Raw genomic sequence first — 23,618 nt, forward strand, 5'->3', positions numbered from 1 at the left:
AAGTTTTTCCTTATTTTCAGTGTCATGATCTTGTAATATGTAGCTGTTTCCATGAATACAACTCCTGGAAAAAGTTTCTCAAATTTTAATGAGAGAGTAGAACCATATAATGTGAAAAGTGTTATGTTATATCCAGTAAAAAGGGTCTGGGGTTTTTCTTCCTAAGGAATGAAATTATGCTGTATAAATGAAATAAAAAGGCAGAAAATACAACAGTGTTATGTGTGTTCAATAAACATCCATTTATTAATGCATATGCCAGAGGATAGTATTGTACTATGCGTTTGAAGAAGTCATTAACAAAGCAATTGCCTAACAATTTAACATGAAATAGTGGATGTCTCCCGTATGTGTTTTCACATCCAGTAACAGAATGGTTCTGAGAGTCATGATACTATTCACTTCTGTCCTTAGCATATCAGACCAGCTTATTCACAAAACACAATCGTTGTAACAGATTCTTGTTTCTGCATGTGTATGTTGTCCACTAACAGTTATGACCATAAGTACAATTACGAAGTACTGTTGTACAGCCAAGTATTTAGATACAGACTCTAAAAAGTCAAACCATAAAAACACAGAAAATGCAAATATTCATAAACTATTTCATAATGAAAATCCAATCTAGTTATTTTTTATGTACCAAGCTGTACTAAGTTGTTTTCTTATTGTATCTTATGACTTTGTGCTCATAAATAACATAAATTACAAAATTATAAGCAATTTCTTCAGACCTTATTTTACATTTTTCATTAAATAGATGAAGACATGTATTTTTGCTCCAGTGCAATATATAGTAATGCTGCATTCAGTACAAATTGTTGACTAGTTTTAAAAAGAAAAAAGCAATTAAATGATTATAGTGCTAAATAAATAAGGAGATAGTCATAACTGTCAGAGGGAAAACACTAACAGTATAGTTACTTATTATAGGTAATTTGAAGAAACAAACCTTCCACTGCATTTCTAAACCCTTAATCCAATGACTTTCTAAAGAATGAAATTTGGTAAAGCCAAGACATAGTGCTAGATGGCAAATGCATCAACTTACCTTTTTTACAAATGTGATGTGATCTTGGCAGTTTTAAAGAACAAAGTTTTGTCAATATATCAAACATTGTTAACAAACTCTATTTAGCATTGCTTTGTATAAGTTTGCTTTAATAGCATTTCTTCACAGTGATATTTCAGAAAGGTTGGAAACTGGTCAGCATAAAATATTTCCCACCTTTTCTATTTTAAGTTGTATGCAAAAATCATCACAATAGATCTGCAACTATAAAATTACAAACACTTTCTAGAAGTGACTGTATTTCTAGTTATGATAGAAAAAGTTCTTTGTATGACATCTACAATGAGGTAAGTCTAAATAAAACAGAATGTGGGTAACAAATGCCTTCTGATCTATGGGCAATATAAGCTAATTTGAAAGACAATGGACAAACCAAAAACAAAACAAAACAAAACACCTAGTTGTGTTTTAGTATGTTTAAAGGATGAAAACTGGTAATGAAATGAAACATTTTAAAAGATATGCTGGATATTTCACTTTACATCATAATTTTGGCACTTCATGGAACATTTATTTCCCAAAGACCAGAATTGGTATAAAAAGTTCAGCAAGTTTTCCACATACTTGGTGGACACTGAGTACTGGCAAACACTGAAACATAGTGAACTATTAAACATTCCCATGTATTTGCACATGCATGCAGTAGTCAAACAGTTATAGTTTATGAATTCTTGAAGATGATATCTTGCAGTATTTGTTTAAGCACTCTCTTCAGCAGATCTTGTTTCAGATTTCAGTCTTACAAATTCTTTAGCTACGTCATCGTTGGTCCTCTGAGAGAGTATTCTAAGGATAGTCAAACCAGTTTCATCCAGGGAGACATTTTTCAGAAGGGGATACCATGCCCCGTAGCTTCCTTTTTCTGCTATGTTCTGTAGCCGAATTACCGTCATTCCGATAATTCTATCTTCTCGGGCAAAGCAGTAATCTTTAACAGATAGATGAAGTTCATAAGCCCCTGGCCGGTTTTCATTACCTAGAATGCTATGTGGATTAAAAAAGAGAATTTTGAGCAAAAATTTTACTTCACCTAGGGATCAATAAGCTTCTAAAATATTGTTGAAAATTTTATACATTCCTCAGAATACTATTTGGCAAATAGAGTATCATGGTGTTTTAATTCTGATGTAAATATCATTTACATTTTATGTAGATTGTTTTTACATAGATATTACTTAGCAGTCTAATTTAAAAATTTCTTTCCCTAGATAAAAATAGGAAGTCAGTATTAATATACTTTACTATCTTGATATTGAACATATTAACATAAACTTTAATTAAAATCTGGTATACTTAATTCTTGGAGGCATGGTCTTCTCACTGATATAGGGGTAGGATGGGGTTACTAGGGGGCTTGGCCAAGGTAAAGGGTAGTTCTTGCAAGAATTTCTATGCCATTTCAACATGAGTTATATTTTCTTTTCTTTACCTCAGGCTCCTGGATATACTATTATATCTAGGAGCCTTTTCTCTGGGGAATAAACAACACAGACTATCAAGCTAACACAGACAACAAGATTATTCACAAGATGCCAAATTAGATACAAATCTCCAGAGTAAATCAGTTCCAGTGGAGCGTGATGCTTCAATGCCAGTTCTTTCTGATGGCAACAGTTAGACACCTGTCAAGTGTGGGGCTGAGGGTGTCCTCCACTAATAACAACTTGGCAGTGCAGAACTGAACATAATGAAGAAGGCTGAGAGGTAATACACTGAGAATAATCCTCCCCTGCCCCTTATTTTACTTCATTCTCAGATATCCTTGACTTTCTAATGAATGCACATCTGTTCCTCAGCAGTAGAAGCTTCCAAATCCCTTCCTTTTCTAGGTGACTTTTTTTAGATCAAACATTTGCAGAGTCAAACTTTTGTTTCTTGGCAACACTGATAACTGAAGGGTGTACGTACTTTAGACACAACCGAAATAATGTGAAAGAAACTGGAAGCCTGATGAGTAAGTCAGAAGTGCAGAATATGATAGGAACCAGATCTTCTGAAGAATTAAAATGTTTCATAATGCTGTCTTTTTCCCGGAGTCATGGTCTTGGTACCTCACAGTGTTATATCTGAATGTTGTGTGATTCAAGTAATTCCTAGAAACTTAATTTAATCAAAATTTGCATATAATTTAGAGAGATAGATATGTGGAATCTTGTGAGCTGGTTTATTAGGAAGTATTATGGATATGATTAATCTATTAGAGCCATTTTAATAGATGTGGTAGTTTAGCTAAGTTTAATGAGTGGTAACAGAGTTTAGTACTCAGAATTCAGTGTGCTGAAAAGTCTCTGGGAAACTAAGAATGTGAAACAAACAAGCAAAGAGGACCAAACCAGTGAGAAAGTATTTCGGTAAGCATGTGTGCATGTGTATGTAAACCCCAAGGTTTGGTGCGGTGTCCTCTCTCTGATTGTAGCTCAGCTCATCTAGATTCATGCATTTACATTTACATGCAGATGATTCTCAAGTTGTATCCGACAATATATGTGATACCTCTTCTGGAATGTACTACAGGCATTTTCAAATTAGTAGACTTAAAACAGTACTTGATCTCCTCATCTCTTGTCCCGATTCCCTCATCTCTGTAAATCACTGTCTATCCACTGCTTATGCAAAAAACCTAGAGGTCATCTTTGATTTCATTCAGTGCCAGATACTTGCATTTGCCTCAACTGGATATATTTTTCATCCTTCTCGTTGTACTTTGCAATAGAATGCTGACCTGTAAGGATTATATCAATGAAGTTTCTTCATACTGAGGCTTCTAGTTGGTTTTGGCCACAAGGGAGGCACTTCAGGAAATCAGAAGTAATGATGAGAATAAGGTCAGAGTCTATTTCCCTGGGTCCTTTTGTGTGATGCTGCCTCTAGGATACTGTCCATCCCTAGAAGGCCATTACTCTTTTTGAGGTGGCTGATGACATAGGAAATTTTTGTTTTCCCAGTTTTAGTAACCAGTCTTCCTCTCCTTCACGTACAGTAGGGGGAATAACCTGGCCGCTCCTGGCCTCAGATTACATCACTATTGCTTATAGTCCTTCCATTCTCATATCCTAGTAAATTCCTTTGTAATAAGGCTATCTTGAATTATCCTAAATTAAATGTTTTCAGGAACCTAATCATATATTCTTTCTTTCATGTGCTACCTCGAGTGGACTGGAAGTTCTATAGATTCTACTTCCAGTACATACCTAGAATCTTTCCTCTTCTTTCCATCTCTCTACTATTTACTTCCACTTTCCTACTACCATCTGGTGAGTCAGTATTACCTCTTGCCAGAACTACTGCAATAGACTTCGAACTTCTCTTCACTGTTTGGTCTTGTTTCCCTATAATTATTATTTTTATACAGCAAACAGAATAATCATTTAAAGATATAAATGAGATCATTCATTTTCTTATCTGAAAATTCTTCAAGGCCTCCTATTAAACTTGTAATGTAATCTAGTCTTCTTTACCCTGACTGCAAAGTCCTGTGTCCCTGTACTCTGGTCAAGTCTTCAAACTCATTTCATCTCATTCCCTTGCCTACCATATACTATTTCTTAAATATGCCAGGTGTGCTCCCACCTTAGTCTCTGCACTAGCAATTGTGTTAGGCCTGAGATGTTCTCAACCCACATCCTTGCATGACTGGTTCTTTCTTTTTCCCCCTACAAGTTTTAATTTAAACACCACATGCTCAGAGGGGCTTTTGCAAACATCCAATCTAAGCACCCAATCAACCAATCTATTACATCAGCCTGTTTCAATTCTCTATGTAGTAGTCACTATCAAGTGATAACTTTTTATTTGTGATTTGTTTACCATGTGTTCCTCACTTCTAGAGAGTAACTTCCATCAGAACAGAGACCTCCTGTTATATATACCAAACTCCTAGAATTTGGCCTGATGCATGGTAGACACTGAACAGCTGTTGAGCAGTGGGAGGAAAGTAAAATCATAGCAGTCTTAATTTGCCAGGGATGAAAGATCAACAGGAATACTTAAAACTATAGGTTTTGCTTTCCTTAGCAAGGCCGAGTGCCATTCCCACCCTAAACCCCTCAATACGTTTAAGATGTACAATAGCTATTGCCTGGCTGAATAGATGAGTCGGGTGAGGACTTACAATTGAAATGTTTCATTGTACTTGGGTGACCATGTGTTGCTTTTTGTCTTTGTGCCTTGTTTTCTCTTCTTATCTCCAAGGTTGGGTCCCAGTATACAAACTTCCACAAAGGGCCTGAACATTGCAGTGGTCTGCCAGTTAAGATCATTAATAGCAATCACTAAAAACCAAAAGAGGAAAGGAATACTAAATGTTAGCAAACAAATGTGTGGAATCTTAGCCTCCCCTTTGGTCCTCAGAGTAAACTTTTAAAAAAATGATGTAATAAACCATAACTTGAACTTGATAGTGCCCTTACTCCATTGATAAGAAAATATCCTTGAAGAACAAACAATTTACTCTCTGGAATGTACTTGATTTAGCTTTAAGCTCTAAGCTGTGTGGCATTGGTATGGTAAAAAGTTAGTTGTAATTCAAATGTCATTTGTTACTACTGAAATGTTATCATTCCTCTCAGTTAATTAAGCTCTATTGGTTAAGTAAAAATGTGATGTTTTTCATATGAAAAATGAAGACATGTTCATGAACTACCTAGAAAATATACAGAAAATAAAAAATAGTTTAAGATAAAGTCTATAATTTTATCAGTAAGAGTAAATGACTTAATACATTGGTACGTATACTTTCAGTATTTAGTTACTTTATATACAGAATGGGATCAATGTAATATAGTCATATATATATGTGTGTGTGTATGTGTGTATATACATATATATATATTATAATATTTTATAATTTATATATTCATGTAATACATATATATATTTAAAGTCTATCATGGATAGCTTTCTCATTAATTATATATGTTCCAATTAACTATATGGATATTCCATTCTGTATTTAACCAGTCACCTATTGTAAATGTTATGGCTGTTTCCTAATTTCAGGCATCATAATTCTTCAGTGTAGATTCTCATATGTATACTTTTGTTCATCCTTTGAAAATCTTTTAAAAAAGTATATTATAATTAAAATAGTTAAGTAGAAGTTTCATAAAACTTTGGGCATTTGATAAATAGACTCAAAATATTTTTGAAAAATATTTAAAGACTGACATGTGTAGGTAGGCATTCCCACTTACCAATACCGTACATAATCTTTTATAGACTATAGCAGTGTTACTTTTATAATGCAAACATACGCTAGGTAATGCAGTTTTAAATGTGTTAGAAGGAAATGGTTCTTAGTAAGGTGGATAATGTGACTAAGTCTATAATGATATAAAATAGAGAATATGGTTCTATTGAGCAAAATATTAACCATTAAATTTCACCTTAAAAATGACCCAGCGTTCAGATTGTATTTTTGCAGTGTAAAACCAATAGACTGAACTAGTCATTAAAAAAAAGAAAAAAAAAAAACAGTTTTGGAAATCACATAGAAAAAGAAGTAAACAGGTAAGTAACATGAATAGTAATGATGAGGGAGCTTGAGGAAAGCTGAGGGCAAAGTGCAGGCTAACAGAACCCCTTCCCCAGGTGGGACACGTATGACATTCCTGGACACTCCAAGCTACACCAAAACAAGAAAGGACATAAACAAACAAACAAACAATCCAAAACAAAAAAAAAAAAACCCACAAATGGTTAAACTGATGGGCATCTCCACCAGTTAACCAGAAAAATGCAATCCCATCAATAGGCCCAAGTCTAGGAACTCCCTACTGTCTTAATGTTAATGCCTTGCTAGAGGGAAAAACAACCTTAGCTTGACAATAGCCAGGCCTGTGGTAAGTCTTTAGCATGTGAAAGTCTCTTTGGAAACTCCTACTTGACTTTATCTCCCCCAACACCAAAAAAGATCACCCCCACACTTGCAGTGCAGCTCTTTCTGCCCATAGGCCCTGTCCTTGTGCTTTAATAAAATCACCTTTTTACACCAAACCTCTTCAAGAATTCTTGGTCTTTGCCTCTGGACCCCACAAACCCCCATCTCCCCAAAACCTCATCAGTAAGCATAAACTGACCTAACATATAAAATTTCACAGGTTAAGGAGCCAACCATAGCAGCAATCTTCAATGTATATTCTAGCATCAACTAGAGACAATGTTCAATGTATATAGTTTTGACATGTAATCAACAGTGTATTTAAACCATTTAGATATTTCAGATAATATAGGCTAAATATCTGTGCCATTGATTTTTTTCAGTTTTAGATCAAAAGTTCTGGTTTCAGGAAAAAATTGTGAGCATGTCCTAAAATCATTAAATATTTTTAAAAATAAATCTCAGAAAAAATTGTATTTTTTATATTATTACAAAGGTTAAAATCTACTAGACTGATGTATCTGGAGTCAATATATACCTTTTACAGTGACTTTATGCTCTCCAGTTCCTGGGGTAGTGGTGATGTCCACATGAACAGAAATCTGACCCACTGAATCTTTGGAGGGGCGACCTGCAAACAAACAGATATTTACTGGCTTGAACTTTCAGGCTACTTTAATAATAGACATGCACATTTTCTGCATTAGGGACTTTAAAGTGTGTTCATGGAAATGAATGGTTCTTTTCATTAATAGCACATAATAGGTATTGATAAATGTTCACTAACTTGCTATGGAGATGTGAGGCTTTGGTATAATCATTTTGAGCCCACTGAGCTATACTTTTATATGGTCCACAGATATCATAAGATACCTTGTTAGTATAGTAGTATTACCATTAAAAGAACTTGCAGTTGCCTTACTAAGCACTTAATTAAGCTCTATTTATTGCTTATGGACAAAAATGTATTATTGCTTTTCATTCCTGTAAGAGCTTTTCTACAAAATGCCATGCCAAAGCACTGGGGCCACCAAGATGGCTCTGTAGAACACCTGCTTTCATGAAGTCCGAAGCAGTCCAGGAGAGACCAACCTATGAACACAGTGCTGCAATATAGTGTGATAAGTTCTATAATGTATATTTGCAAGGTCTATTCATGGAATAAAAACGCATAGTCTATCTCCCCTGGTAAAGGTTAGTGAAGGGTTAACCTGCTGTACTGGAAAGTGCCTGTGATTTGGTGTCAGATACATTTGAATTCAAATCATAATTATATCACTACTGATTCGCTGATCAGAATGTGACACTTTCTCCAGTCTGTTTTTTTATTTGTAAAAAAGGGATAATAACACCAACCTCTTAATATATACACATCTATTAACATGTGTGAACATACATATTTTTCCCCACAAATAGGAGTACATGCTCTATCCTTAGGATTACCCCTATTTTTTCACCTAAAACTATGTTATTAAGATGATTCCATTTCAGTATGTATAAAGCTATCCTTTGTTCTTTAATATACCCTCGGATATTACAGCACTAACTATGATGTAATTGTTCAATGAGTACTTGCATGAAAATAAATCACTGAAAGGTTTACAAATAATTAAAACATTAAAATATTTAAAACATTTAAAATAATGTTTGACCTTTATTCCATTATATGAATATATCATAATTTAGTGAAACATAATTTGGTTTCTAATCTTTTGCTCTTATAACCAAACTATAAAGAATACTTATTATTCATAAGTTTATATGTCTTCTTTGGGAAAATGTCTATTCATATCTTCTCATTTTTTATTTGGATTATTATTATTATCTTTTGGTATTGAGTTGTGTAAGTTCTTTATATATTTTGGATACTAACCCTTTATCAGCTATGACATTTGCAAATATCTTCTCCCATTTACTAGCTTGCTCTTGCATTTTGTTGATTGTTTCCTTCACTCTGAAGAAATTTTTATTATGGTGTAGTCCTGATAGTTTATTTTGGCTTTCTTTCCCTTGCCCCAGGAGACATATTTGGAAAAATGTTAATAGAGTCAACATCAGAGCAATTACTGCCTGTGCTGTCTTCTAGGATGTTTATAGTTTTGGGTCACACATTTAGGTCTTTAATCCATTTTGAGTTTACTTTTGTATATTGTATAAGAAAGTGGTCTCATTTCATTCTTTTGCATGTAGCTGTCCAGTGTTTCCAACACCATTTGTTGAAGTAATTGTCTTTTTCCCGTTGGATATTCTTTCTGCTTTGTCAAAGATTGACCATATAGCTGTGGTTTATTTCTGGGTTTTCTATTCTTTTCCATTGATCTATGTGTTTATTTTTGTTCTAGTGCCATACTGTTAAGATGACTATAGCTTTGTAGTATATCTTGAAAACTGGGATTATGATGCCTCCAGTTTTGTTCTTCTTTTTCAAGATTGTTTTGGCTATTCAGGGTCTTTTGTGATTCCATATACATTTTAGGATTATTCTAGTTCTGTGAAAAATGCTGTTGGTATTTTGATGGAGATTGCATTAAATCGTTAGATTGCTTTGTGTAGTATGCATATAATACTTGTTCTTCCAATCCGTGAACTATCCCATAGAGATCTTAACAATTTATCCTCTCATATGCAATATATGAGATTAACAGAATCTTAACTTTTTGTAAAAATAAATGGCTAATGACCAAAGCTGGAAATAAAAGTTCTAAGAGACTTCCAATTTCTACCTTCAGAGAATCACTTTCAGGCCAGAACCTCTCAACAGAACCTGCTAAGAGCTAGTTCACCACAAGGACTTCACTCCCTGCCCCCACCCATCCCATTCCTCTGATAATAAAAGGATTGAAACAAAGAAAGGGAGGGGAGGATAAGAAATGCTTTCTTTACCTGGTAAAGGGAAGAAAACTCCAAGACAAATACTCCTAAACCTAGGAAGTGCTAGGAAGCTGGTCATTTCATTTTTGAATTAGTGGTTTCCTTAGCAGACAGTATGACCTGACCAAAATGGGGGGACAACCAGCCACAGAGTGTGCCAGGACTATCTCTTTAAATTCACGGTTCCATGATAATGTTAAAAGTAGATGTGCTTGTCAACTTTCATTTGACTCTCCAAATTCATTTTCCACCCTTCTCCACACTGCCCTCTGCCCTCAGAGGCTGACAATTTCACTGATGTCTCTACACTCTAGTGTCTATTTGGGTCTGGCCAATGGGAAGTGCTGGCAAGACATGAAAAGGAGGGAAGAGAGTTCAGGTATTTTTTTCTTTAGTCTCCTTCCTGTGGGTTCACCTTGTGCTGGCAAAATCCCATAACCAAATATCACAGTTCCCCTCCATCTGCTCTCACTATGTGACAATATTTTTCCTGGTTCTAGCTGCTGCTTCCTCTCTTGTTACTGTTAATGCAAGGAGTAGTTCAATAGTTCACTATTCCTTTTGGTTTCTTTATATCCCTTGCCCATACCTTTCTACATACTTTCTTTATTAAATCCTTTCCAAAAAATCTCAGTTAACCTCAGTCCCTCAGTTCCTGCTGGGACTTTGGTTAACAGAGTTAACGTTTTTGATTTGCTCATAATTTAAATGAAAATGCTTCTGGTATTTTCCCAATAGTTTGTTTTGTGGAACAATGAGACAGTCTTTGGGAGGAGGAGTAGAGCTTAAAATAAAGACACTACTTAACCACTATTATTGTTATGGATTTTACAAGGGAGAAAATCCTGAAGGAGGGTCCTGAAGGCTGAGTTGAAATTCATCTTTTAGACAAAGGGGCTAAAGGAGATAGCATGAGCACACATGTGGAAGTCTCTTAATTTTTTGGCCATGAGTGGCACAATCAGATTTATTTTTAGAAATAATTCTTCTCTTTTGAGTAAAAGATGGATCATTCTCATCACTACATTCTCTTGTGGAAAGACTCACGCCTACCTCTCACTGTACCATGTATCGAGTCCTAAAAACCCAGTGCTTTCCTAGGATGCTTTTTTTTTTTTTTTTTTAATTTATTTTGAGAGAGAGAGACTACATGTGAGCAGGGGAGGGGGAGAGAGAGGGAGAGAATCCCAAGCAGGTCCTGCACTGTCAGTGCAGAATGCCATGTGGGGTTTGAACTTACAAACCATTAAGATCATGACCTGAGCTGAAATCAAGAGTCAGACGCTTAGCTGAGCTACCCAGGCACCCCTCCTAGGATGCTTATGATGATCTTTTAGTTAATCTGTGTTGTTGGTCCATGCTGTTCTCATGAGCCTAATTCTTGAAAACTTTCTTCATGTTTTCACCAAGACAAACCACATGTTGGGAATACCCTTTATCCATTATCCTATGAAGCCCTGTCCAAACACCTCTACTACAAAAATATTTTCATTTTTTGTCCTATAAATAATCTGCAATTGTGATTTCCTCAAATACTATAAAATCCTGGGCAATGGAATCAGACTGCTTTGATTATGAAGATGCTCTCAGTCACTGAGATAACACTTAATTAAAATTCCATGGACTTTCATTTTCTTATTTTTAAAGCAGGGATAAAACCACTTACCTGGCAGCATTGCGGTGAGGTTAAAAAGAGATAATTAAAAAATGTATATAGACTATATTGAGTCTTGCATTTAACAGCTGCTAGTAAATGGTTTCAAGTTTATTATAATAGTTCAATTCTTAATAAGAGAATATTTCAAAGTTGTTAAATTCCTTGAAGATTCATGCATAATGCCCACATACAAAAATTATGGAAAAAAATCCATGGATATTATGATTATCTAGATCAAGGACTCTAAGTAAAGAACTCCAGAGTGATGGACATTCTGCCCAAAAACTTTGGAATTCTCCTTTCTTCACTAAGACTTTCTGGGTTGAATAGAATAGAGATAGCAGATATGTAGAGCCCTTAAATGTCTAATAGGGAAAACTCCCTCTTTATAATGTGAAATGTTTTATTAACCGAGAATCTGGTGAAATGATTTTTCTTGATTAATAAAAATTTTTTGTCTGTTTTTTTCACTATTGTTGAAATCACAGTCGATGAGAAAATGCCTCTGAGCAACATGGAAAATTCATCCAAATTGCATATTTGCCTCTTGTTTCACTAAGGATCAGAGTCCGATCAGTGTCTGGGTTTGTGGTTAAAACTTTTACGGATCATTTTCTATGTATTCTATGAGCAGTGATGCAGCAGTGGCTGGTTTCTTCCCACAGCAAACATCATGAAATGATGGTCAGGCAAGTTACTGATTTAATGTATTTGTAAGTGCAAAAGCCTTCCATCAAAGCACTCAACAGGAGGTGTCATTTCTTCATCTGAGTTTCTAATCACCAAGTAATTTAAAGTCTTTAATTGTGTTGTTATAGAATTTGAGAGATTTCTATGGTAGAAAATAGAAAATTCTAGCAAGGAAACTGGGTTTCTGTCTGCTGTCCTTATTTGGAGGAAAATTTTTATACTCTTTTAAAACAACAGCTTAAGAAACTTGCCTAAAACCTCTCAAAAGGTACTGTTTAAATGCACAGATACAAGTTATCCCCTTTTACAAACTGCTTTTCTTCAGTCTTCTTGTACATGCTGTGTGTGTGTGTGTGTGTGTGTGTGTGTGTTTCCTAAGGAGATAGGGACAGTTGCATTGGGAAGAAAAATAATAATAAAAATCATAATTATATACTCAGCAGTACCTGAACACTTCTGTGAAACTGCCTGGGTGGAAACATTTACTAAACTCTAAAAATACACATTTCCTTTTCTTACACAAAATGTGAAATTTACTGCTCAGTTAAGTCAAACATAGGCATGAAAAATACAAGTGTCACATTAGTGTCACAGCCCTAAACAAATGGAATTAGGAAGGAACTAGTTTAAAAGGGTTTTTCATTATTGCCATTATTGCTTTAATAGTTATGCTATTCACGATTGTCACTTTAGGACTCCAGGTCCTGCATCCATGGCCAGGTGTTGATACCACTCCCTAGCAACCAGGTTATACCTGGTAATGTAGTTAATTATGCAGATTTTTTCCTTCCTAACTACATTCCATAGGGGCAGGAAACCTCTATGAATAATTCATACCTTTTATCTCCAATTATATAATAAATTTATGGTATTCTTTTGATAAGTACTAATGACCAATTCCTTGATTAAATGTGCAAGCGGTCCTCACTTTGCAGTGTGATATGCCCAGATTTCATTTCCCAGGGTTTAATTAAATAACCTCCCTCTCCCAACAAACAGGTTCAGATTTCAGCTACCATGGTATAGAAAATGTGTATCACTGCATAAGGAACAAATATTCTTGCTAGTATTTTAGTCCACAAATCACAACATAAATAACAGATCTGTCATCAGTAATCAACTACGTTGCTTCTTTCAAAGTCTGGTAGTGTTCATCCGTTCAGTTTACACACAGCAAGGTGTGTAGGTGTGTTGCTGCCTTGATTCCCAGTGATAAACCCATGTCATATTTTACAAACATGGATGATCAAAAGAGGGAATCGGTCAGCAAAGATGAAAGTGCAGCAAAGAAAGAAAAAGTGGTAACACTGGAGTGGAATTTGCATAGAAGGTAAACGAGTTAGTTGACAAGATTACAGAGCTTGGGAATGTTGACACTACCACCAATGGGGAGACTAGAGAAGCAGCTTGCGAACTCAGTGAAAGTGAACTTAATGACATAAATGAACAAGGAGATGAAGATGTCCTGGTGGAAGTGACACTAGAGGAAAAACTTCATATTAAAGGAACTCTGGGATGTTATGACATTGCAAGTAGAAAGGATAAATTATCAGTAATGGATCCGGACTTTGGAAGGAGGAGGACATTCCACCGAGGCACGTGGTGAAAAGAAACTAGTTCTCACTAGTCTTGATAAGACTAGTGAGATTTATTCAAACTAGTCTTTTTTTTGTTTTATTATTATATTGATGATTTTTTTTTAATTTTTTTTTTCAACGTTTATTTATTTTTGGGACAGAGAGAGACAGAGCATGAACGGGGGAGGGGCAGAGAGAGAGGGAGACACAGAATCGGAAACAGGCTCCAGGCTCTGAGCCATCAGCCCAGAGCCTGATGCGGGGCTCGAACTCACGGACCGCGAGATCGTGACCTGGCTGAAGTCGGACGCTTAACCGACTGCGCCACCCAGGCGCCCCTCAAACTAGTCTTGATAAGGTCTTAAAAAGAAATAAAACACTTTAATTCTCAATGTTTCTAGTATTTCCAATTACAGTGTATTAAGTGTTTTACTATGCATTTTCCTATACATTTATAACTGACAGTAAAAGGTTTTGTGTCTTTTGACAAAATGTTTTCAGAAGTTATGAATAAATCCCAATTTTCCCTATTAATTAGCAAATTGCTTTGCAGAGTTGCAGTTTGCTCAGTAAAGTGGGGACTGTGTACATATGGTTGAATTGATTCACTTACTACTTTTGCAGGTGCTGAAACTATAGAAGTTGCTTACTTAAGTGAGATGTAAGTTACATGTGTGTTATACTTTGCAATACACTTTTCCTCCCTTCTGGCAGGTTTGGTTTGCTATAGCCTTGAATCTGATTGTCTAGCATTTGTACTCAGTGAAATCTGTTGATTGCCTATCTCAGGATAAAAGAAAGGAATTAAACAAAAGCATTTTCAAGTTGAAGAAAATATATATTGATCAGGCAGTTATTTCTCAAAGAGGGAAAGGCAGCATATAAGAGATCCCATTTCCCATGGAATGGAATATAAAAATCACCTAATATGGTGGTTTTTATTCATTTACTTAACAATTTTTATGAGCACTGAATGAGAATTTAAATACAGGCTATGCCTGTTACATAATCCTGACTATTCAAAATCCATAGGAATTAGACGATTGTGTCTCAAACCAACACCTGGGCTTCTGAAATGTGTCCTTTGTCACCAACATTAGTAGGTCATGATTACCAAGCTTTCCACTTCAGGAATGAGTACAGCTTATGTGAATAAACATTGGCATGGTGGAGGATGAAAGAACTGCTTGTTTTATTTGAAGTCCTTTTTAGAAGAGCAGCTTTTGAGGATAAAAGATACTAATTACTATCAGATTATGATATACCATTATAACTTTAAAAGAGGTAGCTTATCATCCTCCATAGTTTTTGCATATTCTGGGAGGGAATAAATAATACTGTAAACATTTAATAATGATTATTCATGTGATATTTTAAGTCGATAATTACCCCTACGTCCTCAATAAGCATCTTGTAAAATATTAGATGAAAAATATTATAGCTTCTCAAGTGACTCCTATATGTTAGCCAAACCGCCTAAACCTCTCAGAGGCAGGGTTGAATCTGTTCCCATGGATTTTGGGTGGAACTCTCAAAGGGGGAGGGGCATGAGGACTTCATGAGGGACATCCATTCTGGCAATGTCACAGTTGAATATCAGAGCTGGCAGATTTGTGACTCCAGGTGGGAGAGTAGCCTACTTCCCTTAAGTTGTTAGACATCATCAAAGATGGTAAATAAAGATGGTATATAAAAGATGGTAAATAAAACCTTTAGGATATGTTTTTAAAAAAAAAAAAAAAAAGATGGGGGTTGAATAAACCAGGAAGTGGCTTATTGACTTGAACCTGTATCCTTCTCTTACCCCTTCTTGGGCTTTCCTCCTGGTTATTCCCTGTTCTTTGCTCATTAACTCCACAGTGTTTAATATATATTTGAAGAAGTTCATGGTAATTATAATGGGTAATTATAATGGTTATAATATATAACCATTTATGTTTGGCAGACATTGTATTAAGTGCTTTAGGTATAAGATCTTGCTTTGATATTAGATACAGGTAATGTATATATTTTACAGATAGTAAAACTGGGGCCTAGGTGTTCCTTGTCCAAATCACTAAATGGAAAAATTGGGATTTGATTTCAGATCTCTGGCTAATAGGATACAGTATATCCCATGCTTATTAAATAGCTTCTTTTCTTCCCTCCCAGCTCTGTCACATCAAAAAGGAAACAGCAAACTCTGTCTTGGTGTTTTGTTTTGTTTTGTTTTATTGCATTTAAAATGTTGCTGAACTAAAATGCAGTAAAGATGTGAATTGAAAGATAAACACCATACTACATAGATGGATAGCAAATGTGTATGTAAGATTATATGTTTTTATGTGATAGCATTTAGCTTGCATTGGTAACTTTTTATTTTAAACTCCCCAGTATTTTACCCATTAAACTTCATAGTAATCATTCAAATGTATATTTAAATTAATTTTGCTTCTTGGAACAATATGGTTTCTTAGATCTTTGTGCTTTATCTTTAAACTTATTACTGATCGAAACATATTCCTGCTTTACTTCGGTGAGTTTCCGTAGCTAAAACATGCTGAAGTGTGTCGCTGTGAAATTCATCAGTGATTAATAAGTTTTGAAATAAGTGTCAAATCTTTGAATTAAGTCACTGTGCTAGCCGGGTAGCCTTTTAGAATTGTTTTGGAAAAAAAATTGTTTTGGAAAGTTTAGTTATTTTAACTTGAAATATTTTAGGACTGAGGGGCACCTGCGTAGATCAGTCACTTGAGCATCTGACTCTTGATTTCTGCTCAAAGCATGATCTCACAGTTCTTGGGATCGAGCCCCATGTCAGGCTCTGTGCTGAGTGTAGAGCCTGCTTGAGATTCTCTCTCTCCCTCTGCCCCTCCTCTCCTTGCTCGCATGCATGCTCTCTTTCTCTCTAAAATAAAAAAAGATACATTTTGAGATTGAAAAATATGAATAGTTTTTAAAATAAAAGGATGTTAGATCTAAACAGGGCCTTAGGGACTATTTGATCTATGCACCCCTAGCTGCAAATGTTGGGTGTATCAGTGACCAAATAGTGCTGAGAAGTGGCTATTTATCTTACTGGTTTACCTGAATGTATTACCTGAATAGATCATTTTCTTTGAGAATGAATAAACATACAAAACTTAGTAAGGGGTTTCTGAAGAACAAAATCTATAGCATAAGAAAAGGGTAACAATATCTCAAGGACTCAAAGGAGAAAGCCTATCACTAGAAATGATGTTCCTGAAGAAACCAGAATAAATAGTGGAGCCATAATAAAAAGTAAATTTTTGGAGCTAAAAGATTCTAAATTTTTAAACAATTCAGTTTGTTTCAGAAAAATAAAGCAAAAAAATATATAAAGGTAAAAAAAGGAGAAGAAAGGAGAAGACGAGTAAAAAGAAGAGGATAAAGAAAAGCGAGAGGAAGAAAGGAGGAAGAGGGGGTGAAGAAATATATCCAAGAAGAAATAGGAGAGAATTTCAGCTGGCCTTTATTTTTCCTCACAAAATAAAATTCAGAAGGAAATGGAACAATGCCTACAAAGTTATGAAGGAGTCTGTGATCCTAGAATTTTAAATCTAGCCAAGTTGTTTCTCAGGTGTGAAAGAAACAAATTAATGTGCAAAAATTCAAGAGCTAAGAACCTTTTTTATATTTTATATATAGATACATATTTTTTCAGAGAAGACTGGGGAAGTTGTGTTGTATAAAGCATGGCAATGAGTATTGGTACCATTTAAATACAAGAATATATTTTATTGTAACTATCAGATGGATATCAAATAGATACATATCCCTTATTAGATTTGAATTTATGAGGGCAGGCATAGTCTTCTTAGTTTTATATTCTGAACGCCTATCTCTGTGCCTCACACAATGAAGCAGCTCCATAAAGGGATGAAAGAACAGAAGTTTGGATGATGTGTGAACAGGAGGGCAGATAGTAAGAAGGGATGAACTGGGGGGTGCCTGGGTGGATGAGTCGGTTGAGTGTTGGACTTTGGCTCAGGTTGTGATTTCAGGTTCTTGAGTTCAAGCCCACATCAGGCTGGCTCCCATCAGTAGGGAGCCCGTATCAGCAGGGAGCCCACTTCGGATCCTCTGTCCCCTTCTCTCTGTCCCTTTCCCACTTGTGCATGCTTTCTCTCTCTCTTTCTCTCTCTCTCTCTCTCTCTCTCTCTCTCTCTCTCAAAATTAAACGTTTGAGAAAAAAAGGAATGAAGTCTTTAATGGCAATATAACTTTCAAAGGTTTGTCTCTTGGTTCTCATGTTGGAATATTGGGTGAATCAGTGGTGAAATAATGAAATTATGGACATACTCAATGGAGATTTTCCTTATCAAACTAAATAGGTAGTGATCTATGCCTGGCTTCTACACAGAAGTACTCTCTTCTTGTAATGTAATAGCTACAGAGAGGCAAGTTACCATCTTTCCAGGAAAACTGTGAATTCAAATAGTTAAAAACTATTGTGTGAACAGGTGATTATGAAGAATTTGCTTTGTAGCAGCTTAAAGATACTCATGGCAGTTTCTTAATTATAGAGATTTTGGGAGTTTGGGGTTGTGGGTATTAGCAATGGCACAGGTTCTATTTAATATTTTGTTAAAATGACACAACACTAGCAATAATGAAAGAAGAATAAAAAGATAAATCCTGGGGAGAAAAAAAAATTAAAATTATAGAGGAAGTCTACAAAACTAGATATGAAGTTCACCTGAAGTTTTTATACTATGTAAAGATTCATAAAAGGAAAAACAAGAAAATTATTAAATATAAGAAATAAGGAGAGAAACTTGATAATTAATTAAGAACCTCTCCCCACCTAGTCGCTCTGGGGAACTGCTTTCCTTGTTACAACAGCTGGAACACTAGGAAATGGCGATGGAGTTTTTACCCTTTTTATTTTATCACAGCACTTCTTTGATGTTGCAATACATTATTTATGTGCTTCTAGTGTGTCTTGCCCACCAAAATATAAGCTCTGTGAGGAAAAGATCTTTGCCACGGTCACAAATGTTTAGTGCCTGACACACTATGTAGGAGGTGCTCTAAGTTTTTGCCAAATATACACAGTGACAAAATGTCAGAGAAAGGTTAAGAATAACACTTAAAGTAGAAGTTTGAGGGTTTGTGCCTTGCCTCAGACTCTGTGCTGACAGCTCAGAGCCTGGAGCCTGCTTCAGATTCTGTCTCCCTCTCTCTCTGTCCCTCCCCTGCTCTGTCTCTCGAAAATTAATAAATGTTAAGAAAAATTAAGAACTTATTCCTTAAATGTTTTATATTTTTATTGATCAATCCACAAATATTATGCATTTATAATTATATACAATAGGTTTAAAAATTTTTATAAATGGTGTTATCAGTATGATTCTACATCTTTATTTCAGTCAACATGGTTTCAGAGGTTTAATAGATGTTGTTATAGTTCACTCTTTTTTTTTTTTTTAATTTTTTTTTTTTCAACGTTTATTTATTTTTGGGACAGAGAGAGACAGAGCATGAACGGGGGAGGGGCAGAGAGAGAGGGAGACACAGAATCGGAAACAGGATCCAGGCTCTGAGCCATCAGCCCAGAGCCTGACGCGGGGCTCGAACTCACGGACTGCGAGATCGTGACCTGGCTGAAGTCGGATGCTTAACCGACTGCGCCACCCAGGCGCCCCATATAGTTCACTCATTTTTAACTACTATGTCATTTTATGAATAGATCATTTATTCATACACTCCCCTATTAATGATTGTTTTCAATATTTTGCTATAGCAAATAGAGAATAAAATAGCAGCACCATTTCGATAGCCATTTTTTATTATGTCTCTTGTTGAGATTTTGATTGGCATTGCATTTAATTTATAGATTAATTTGGAAATTGGGACTTTGATGATACTGTTGCACAGTACATTAGCACGGTACTTCTCTCCATTTATTCACTTATTTATTTATGTACTACCTTGAATAAAATTAATATTTTACTGAATTTATTTGTAGGTATTTTAAATGGTTTTTTCCTTACTTCCTAATTGTCTATTAATTGTGCAAAGGAATGCTCTTGAGGTTTCATGTTGATTTTGTAAGCAGCAATGTTACTAAAACTTCTTATTCTAATAGTTTATAGATTTGCTTATGCCTTCTAGGTAAATAATGTCTGCTTATAAGGCTTTTTTTTTCTTTTTCAATTCACTTTTTGAGTAGAGAAAGCATAGTCTCTCTAATTAATTTTATGTGTATGTAACCTTGATATAAAACCTTACATGGAGAGTATGTAAAGAGAACCCCACCAAACTAGTTTGTACATATAACTATAAAAATCTGAAAGAAATATTGATAAAATGCAACTCAGCAAGTACAGTTTATTTTAACTAGAAAAACTTTGTTCAAACTATAATCCTAATAAATATAACTGAAAATTATCTCATAAACTCTGAAGAAAAAAACAAAAAAACATTTGATAAATTTCACTGCCCATTCATAACAACTCTTACATAATTCAGATTTTGAGGATGGTTTCTAAATGTGATAAAGAATATTCATTTTAAAACAATAACCAGTATGATACCCACATGTTAATTATTAGAAATCTACTTTTAAATTGGTAGCAAAATAAGAATACAGTGGTCTAAAAATTTATATGAAGGCGGTGATTTCAAAATAGAAAATACAGTGTGGCTCTTTGAAATGGCAACATTAATTTTTTTTTGCAACACTATGCTTATAAAAAAACCAATATAATTCAAAAATTATTTGCCTTGAATTTCTTTAATTAACTTGAGATATAAAAATCATAAGAAACAAGTAGTTACATGATTTTGGATGACAATATATATTATTATCAAAGTAGCAAAATAAATGTGTATGTGTGTATATGTCATAAATATATATCCTGAAATCTAATTAAAAATGTGATAAAACCATGGAATTTGTTTCAGGCATAAAAAGATAACTATAAATAAAAGAAAAATATCTCTAACATTAAGATAAAATACATTAAGGATGTCACTTATTTGCATATTTAGTTACAGGTTTATTGCGATTCTAATTAGAATCCCAAAGGCTTAATTTTTAACAGAATCCAAAGCCCATTTTGAAAATGCAATTCTAATAGAAACTAAGAACTTATTAAAAGCAGAACTTATTAAAGAGAAATATCATTTTATCACAACTTATTAAATGAATAGTAACTAAGAACATATGTAAAAAGAAAAATGAAAATTTATTATTATAAACTGTTAAAACATTTTATTAGGCAGCAGTAATTAAACTGGTCTAATTCTGGACTGTACATGGTCAGGGAGAAAGGATAAAAGGTCCAGAAACAGAATTCCAATGTAACTAAGGTATCAATGGCAAAAGGATCATTAGTAGGAAAGGGAAAGATTACTTAATAATCGGTGGAAGAATTGGCTACTATTGGGATAAAAAGTTTACATTCTCATCATATATCAAATACTAAAGATAAATTCTGGTACATTAAAAAGTTAAAAAAATCAAACTAAAAGAAGAATGTAATATAGACAAATTTTAATTTGATATTTGCATGTGGAAAGACTCCTGGGACTTAAAGAATAAATCACAAAGGAAAATACATTGAAAACATTTGTAGGTCAAAAGACATCTTCAGCAATTGATCAAGAAAATGTTGGCAGCAATGTTATAGAGTTACTACCCTTAATTTGTACAGCAATCATACAAATCGATAAACTCTAAGATGCCAGTAAATAAGTGAATATAGGTCATAACCAGACAATTCACTAAGAGAAGTTCACTTAGTTAGTATTGAAAATGTTTAACTTTTTGTAATCAAATTAATATACAATGAAATATCTCATATTACCTGTTACACTAGCAAACATGTTAAGCAAATACAACCACCTAATGCTAGAGCTTTAGTGAAAAAATCAAATTTGAATCTGATTTTGATGTGAGTGGAAGTTGGAACAAACGTTTGTTGGAGAAATACTTGGGTATTACATGTTTTTTAGATATTCACAACTTTGGGTTTAGTATTTCCATGATGGAATTCTATTCAAAATGTAATTCTAAATACATAATGATTTACACTTATAAAAATAGTCAGCTGTTTAAAATATTAATTGAAATTTGAAAAATAAAATTAAGTATATTGTAACGAGAATAAACAATAAATTATGAAATATCTATGGGATTGGAGATTAGCATGAAATAGTGACAAAGCTGATAATATCATGTAAAATCCTTAGCTTGAAATACTATATGAAAGGGACACATAAATGCATATAAAGCTTTTGAAGTACTTAAAATATAAGACAAGTATCAAAAGTTTAATAATTTCTAGGTAATCTTTTCCTTTTTATACCGTTTTGTATTTTTTAAAATATTTTTTTAAATGTTTATTTTTGAGAGAGAGAGGCAGTGTGTGAATGGAAGAGGGGCAGAGAGAGAGGAAGACATAGAATCTGAAGTAGGATCCAGGCTCTGAGCTGTCAGCACAGAGCCCAGGTGGAACTTGAACTGATAACCTGAGCCAAAGTCAGATGCTCAGCAGACTGAACCACCCAGGAGCCCCTACTATTTTGTATTTTCTATTGTTTTCCAATATGCATATGTTACCTTTATAATCAAAATAAAATAAGCTTATTAAAACAAGGTTTTAAAACTTGTGTCAGGGGAATGTGATTTAATATTGATTGAAACATAAAGTTTTTCAATAAATAGGAATTTTAAACTCCTGATTACAGGGGTTTGAAATAATACATCCATATATTTTTGCAGAAAAGTTTGATAAAGATTATAAATAGCTGAGTCTTTCAGGATTCTTATAAATTCCTCCAGAGATTAATTCACAAATTTTTAAAACACTCAACCAGCCTTTATACTGGTCTTCTGACTTCTTTATATGTTATTTCTCATATTTTATTCTCAAATTTCTTGACTGTACTGTCCATTTTCTCACTTATTTCTCATTTAGTTTCCTGTCATCTCATCTTGCAGCATAATTCCACAGAAATTTTGGGAATCGTAATGATTTCTTTATTAACCATATATATATTTTTTTCCAATTCCTTGCCGTTTGCTATGTCTTTGACCTTGATACAGTTGGCTACCTCCTTGCAGTCCTTTCCCACTTGGCCTTCTTCACTGTCTACCTTCTTGGTTCACTGTTTGCTTGTTTGCTTCTTGTTTACTCTTACTCTTCTTTGGAGCCTCCTTTTTCTTATTTCAGCTCTTTGTTGTGTGATACTCCCCATATCAGTCCTTGGCTCTCTCCTTTCTTGTCCTAATACTTGGTTTTATAGTTTCAACTGTAATCTTTCTAAAAAAATATTTATTTATTATGAGAGAGAGAGAGAGATTGTGAACAGGGGAGGGGCAGAAAGAGAATCCTAAGCAGGCTCTGCACTGTCAGTGCAGAGCCCAGCGTGGGGCTCCATCCCATGACCACAAGATCATGACCTGAGCTGAAATCAAGAGTCAGACACTTAATTGACTGAGCTACACAGGCACCATGCCCGCCCCCCGCCAACTGTCATCTTCATTAATTTTTAAATGTACATTTCTAGTCCTTATCCTGATCTTTCAGCTGAACTCCTTTGCCAATTGTCTAATGAATCTCCTGTTTGATGTTTTCTCCCTCACTTAACCTCATTAAATCCAAAAATTAATTTAAGGTGTTCTCACACCTCTCCAGCTGGCAACGTGTCCATTTCCAACCAACCTTGATAACACCATTCTTCCTTCCATCCAAGCTGAAATCATTGATAACCGTATGGAACTTTCCTTCTGCTTTATTTGCTGATCCTAATAATAACTAAATGTTATGCATTACTCTTCACATAGTTTGTTTGATTCACTTTCTAGTTCGACTTTCTACTCTTTTAGTTTAGGACCTTATCACCATATCTAGATAGCTATGT

At 34.5% G+C, this 23,618-nt stretch overlaps 1 protein-coding gene across 6 annotated transcripts in view; it reads right to left on the minus strand.

Moving 5' to 3' along the window:
• Positions 1 to 218: 218 nt before the first annotated feature.
• The window catches only part of UNC13C (unc-13 homolog C), a 611,894-nt gene continuing 588,494 nt past the window's right edge, over positions 219 to 23,618 (minus strand). For all 6 annotated transcript variants that reach the window (XM_045449689.1, XM_045449688.1, XM_045449693.1 and 3 more), the window contains 3 exons: positions 7,489 to 7,581; positions 5,184 to 5,343; positions 219 to 2,056 (listed from right to left, as the gene is read on the minus strand). In XM_045449689.1, coding sequence (XP_045305645.1) covers positions 1,771 to 2,056; positions 5,184 to 5,343; positions 7,489 to 7,581 — 539 coding nt within the window. In that variant the 3' untranslated portion in view covers positions 219 to 1,770. The remainder of the gene's footprint in view (positions 2,057 to 5,183; positions 5,344 to 7,488; positions 7,582 to 23,618) is intronic.

The sequence above is a fragment of the Leopardus geoffroyi genome, chromosome B3 (genome assembly GCF_018350155.1).
Source record: "Leopardus geoffroyi isolate Oge1 chromosome B3, O.geoffroyi_Oge1_pat1.0, whole genome shotgun sequence".
NCBI classification, from domain to species: Eukaryota; Metazoa; Chordata; class Mammalia; order Carnivora; family Felidae; genus Leopardus; species Leopardus geoffroyi.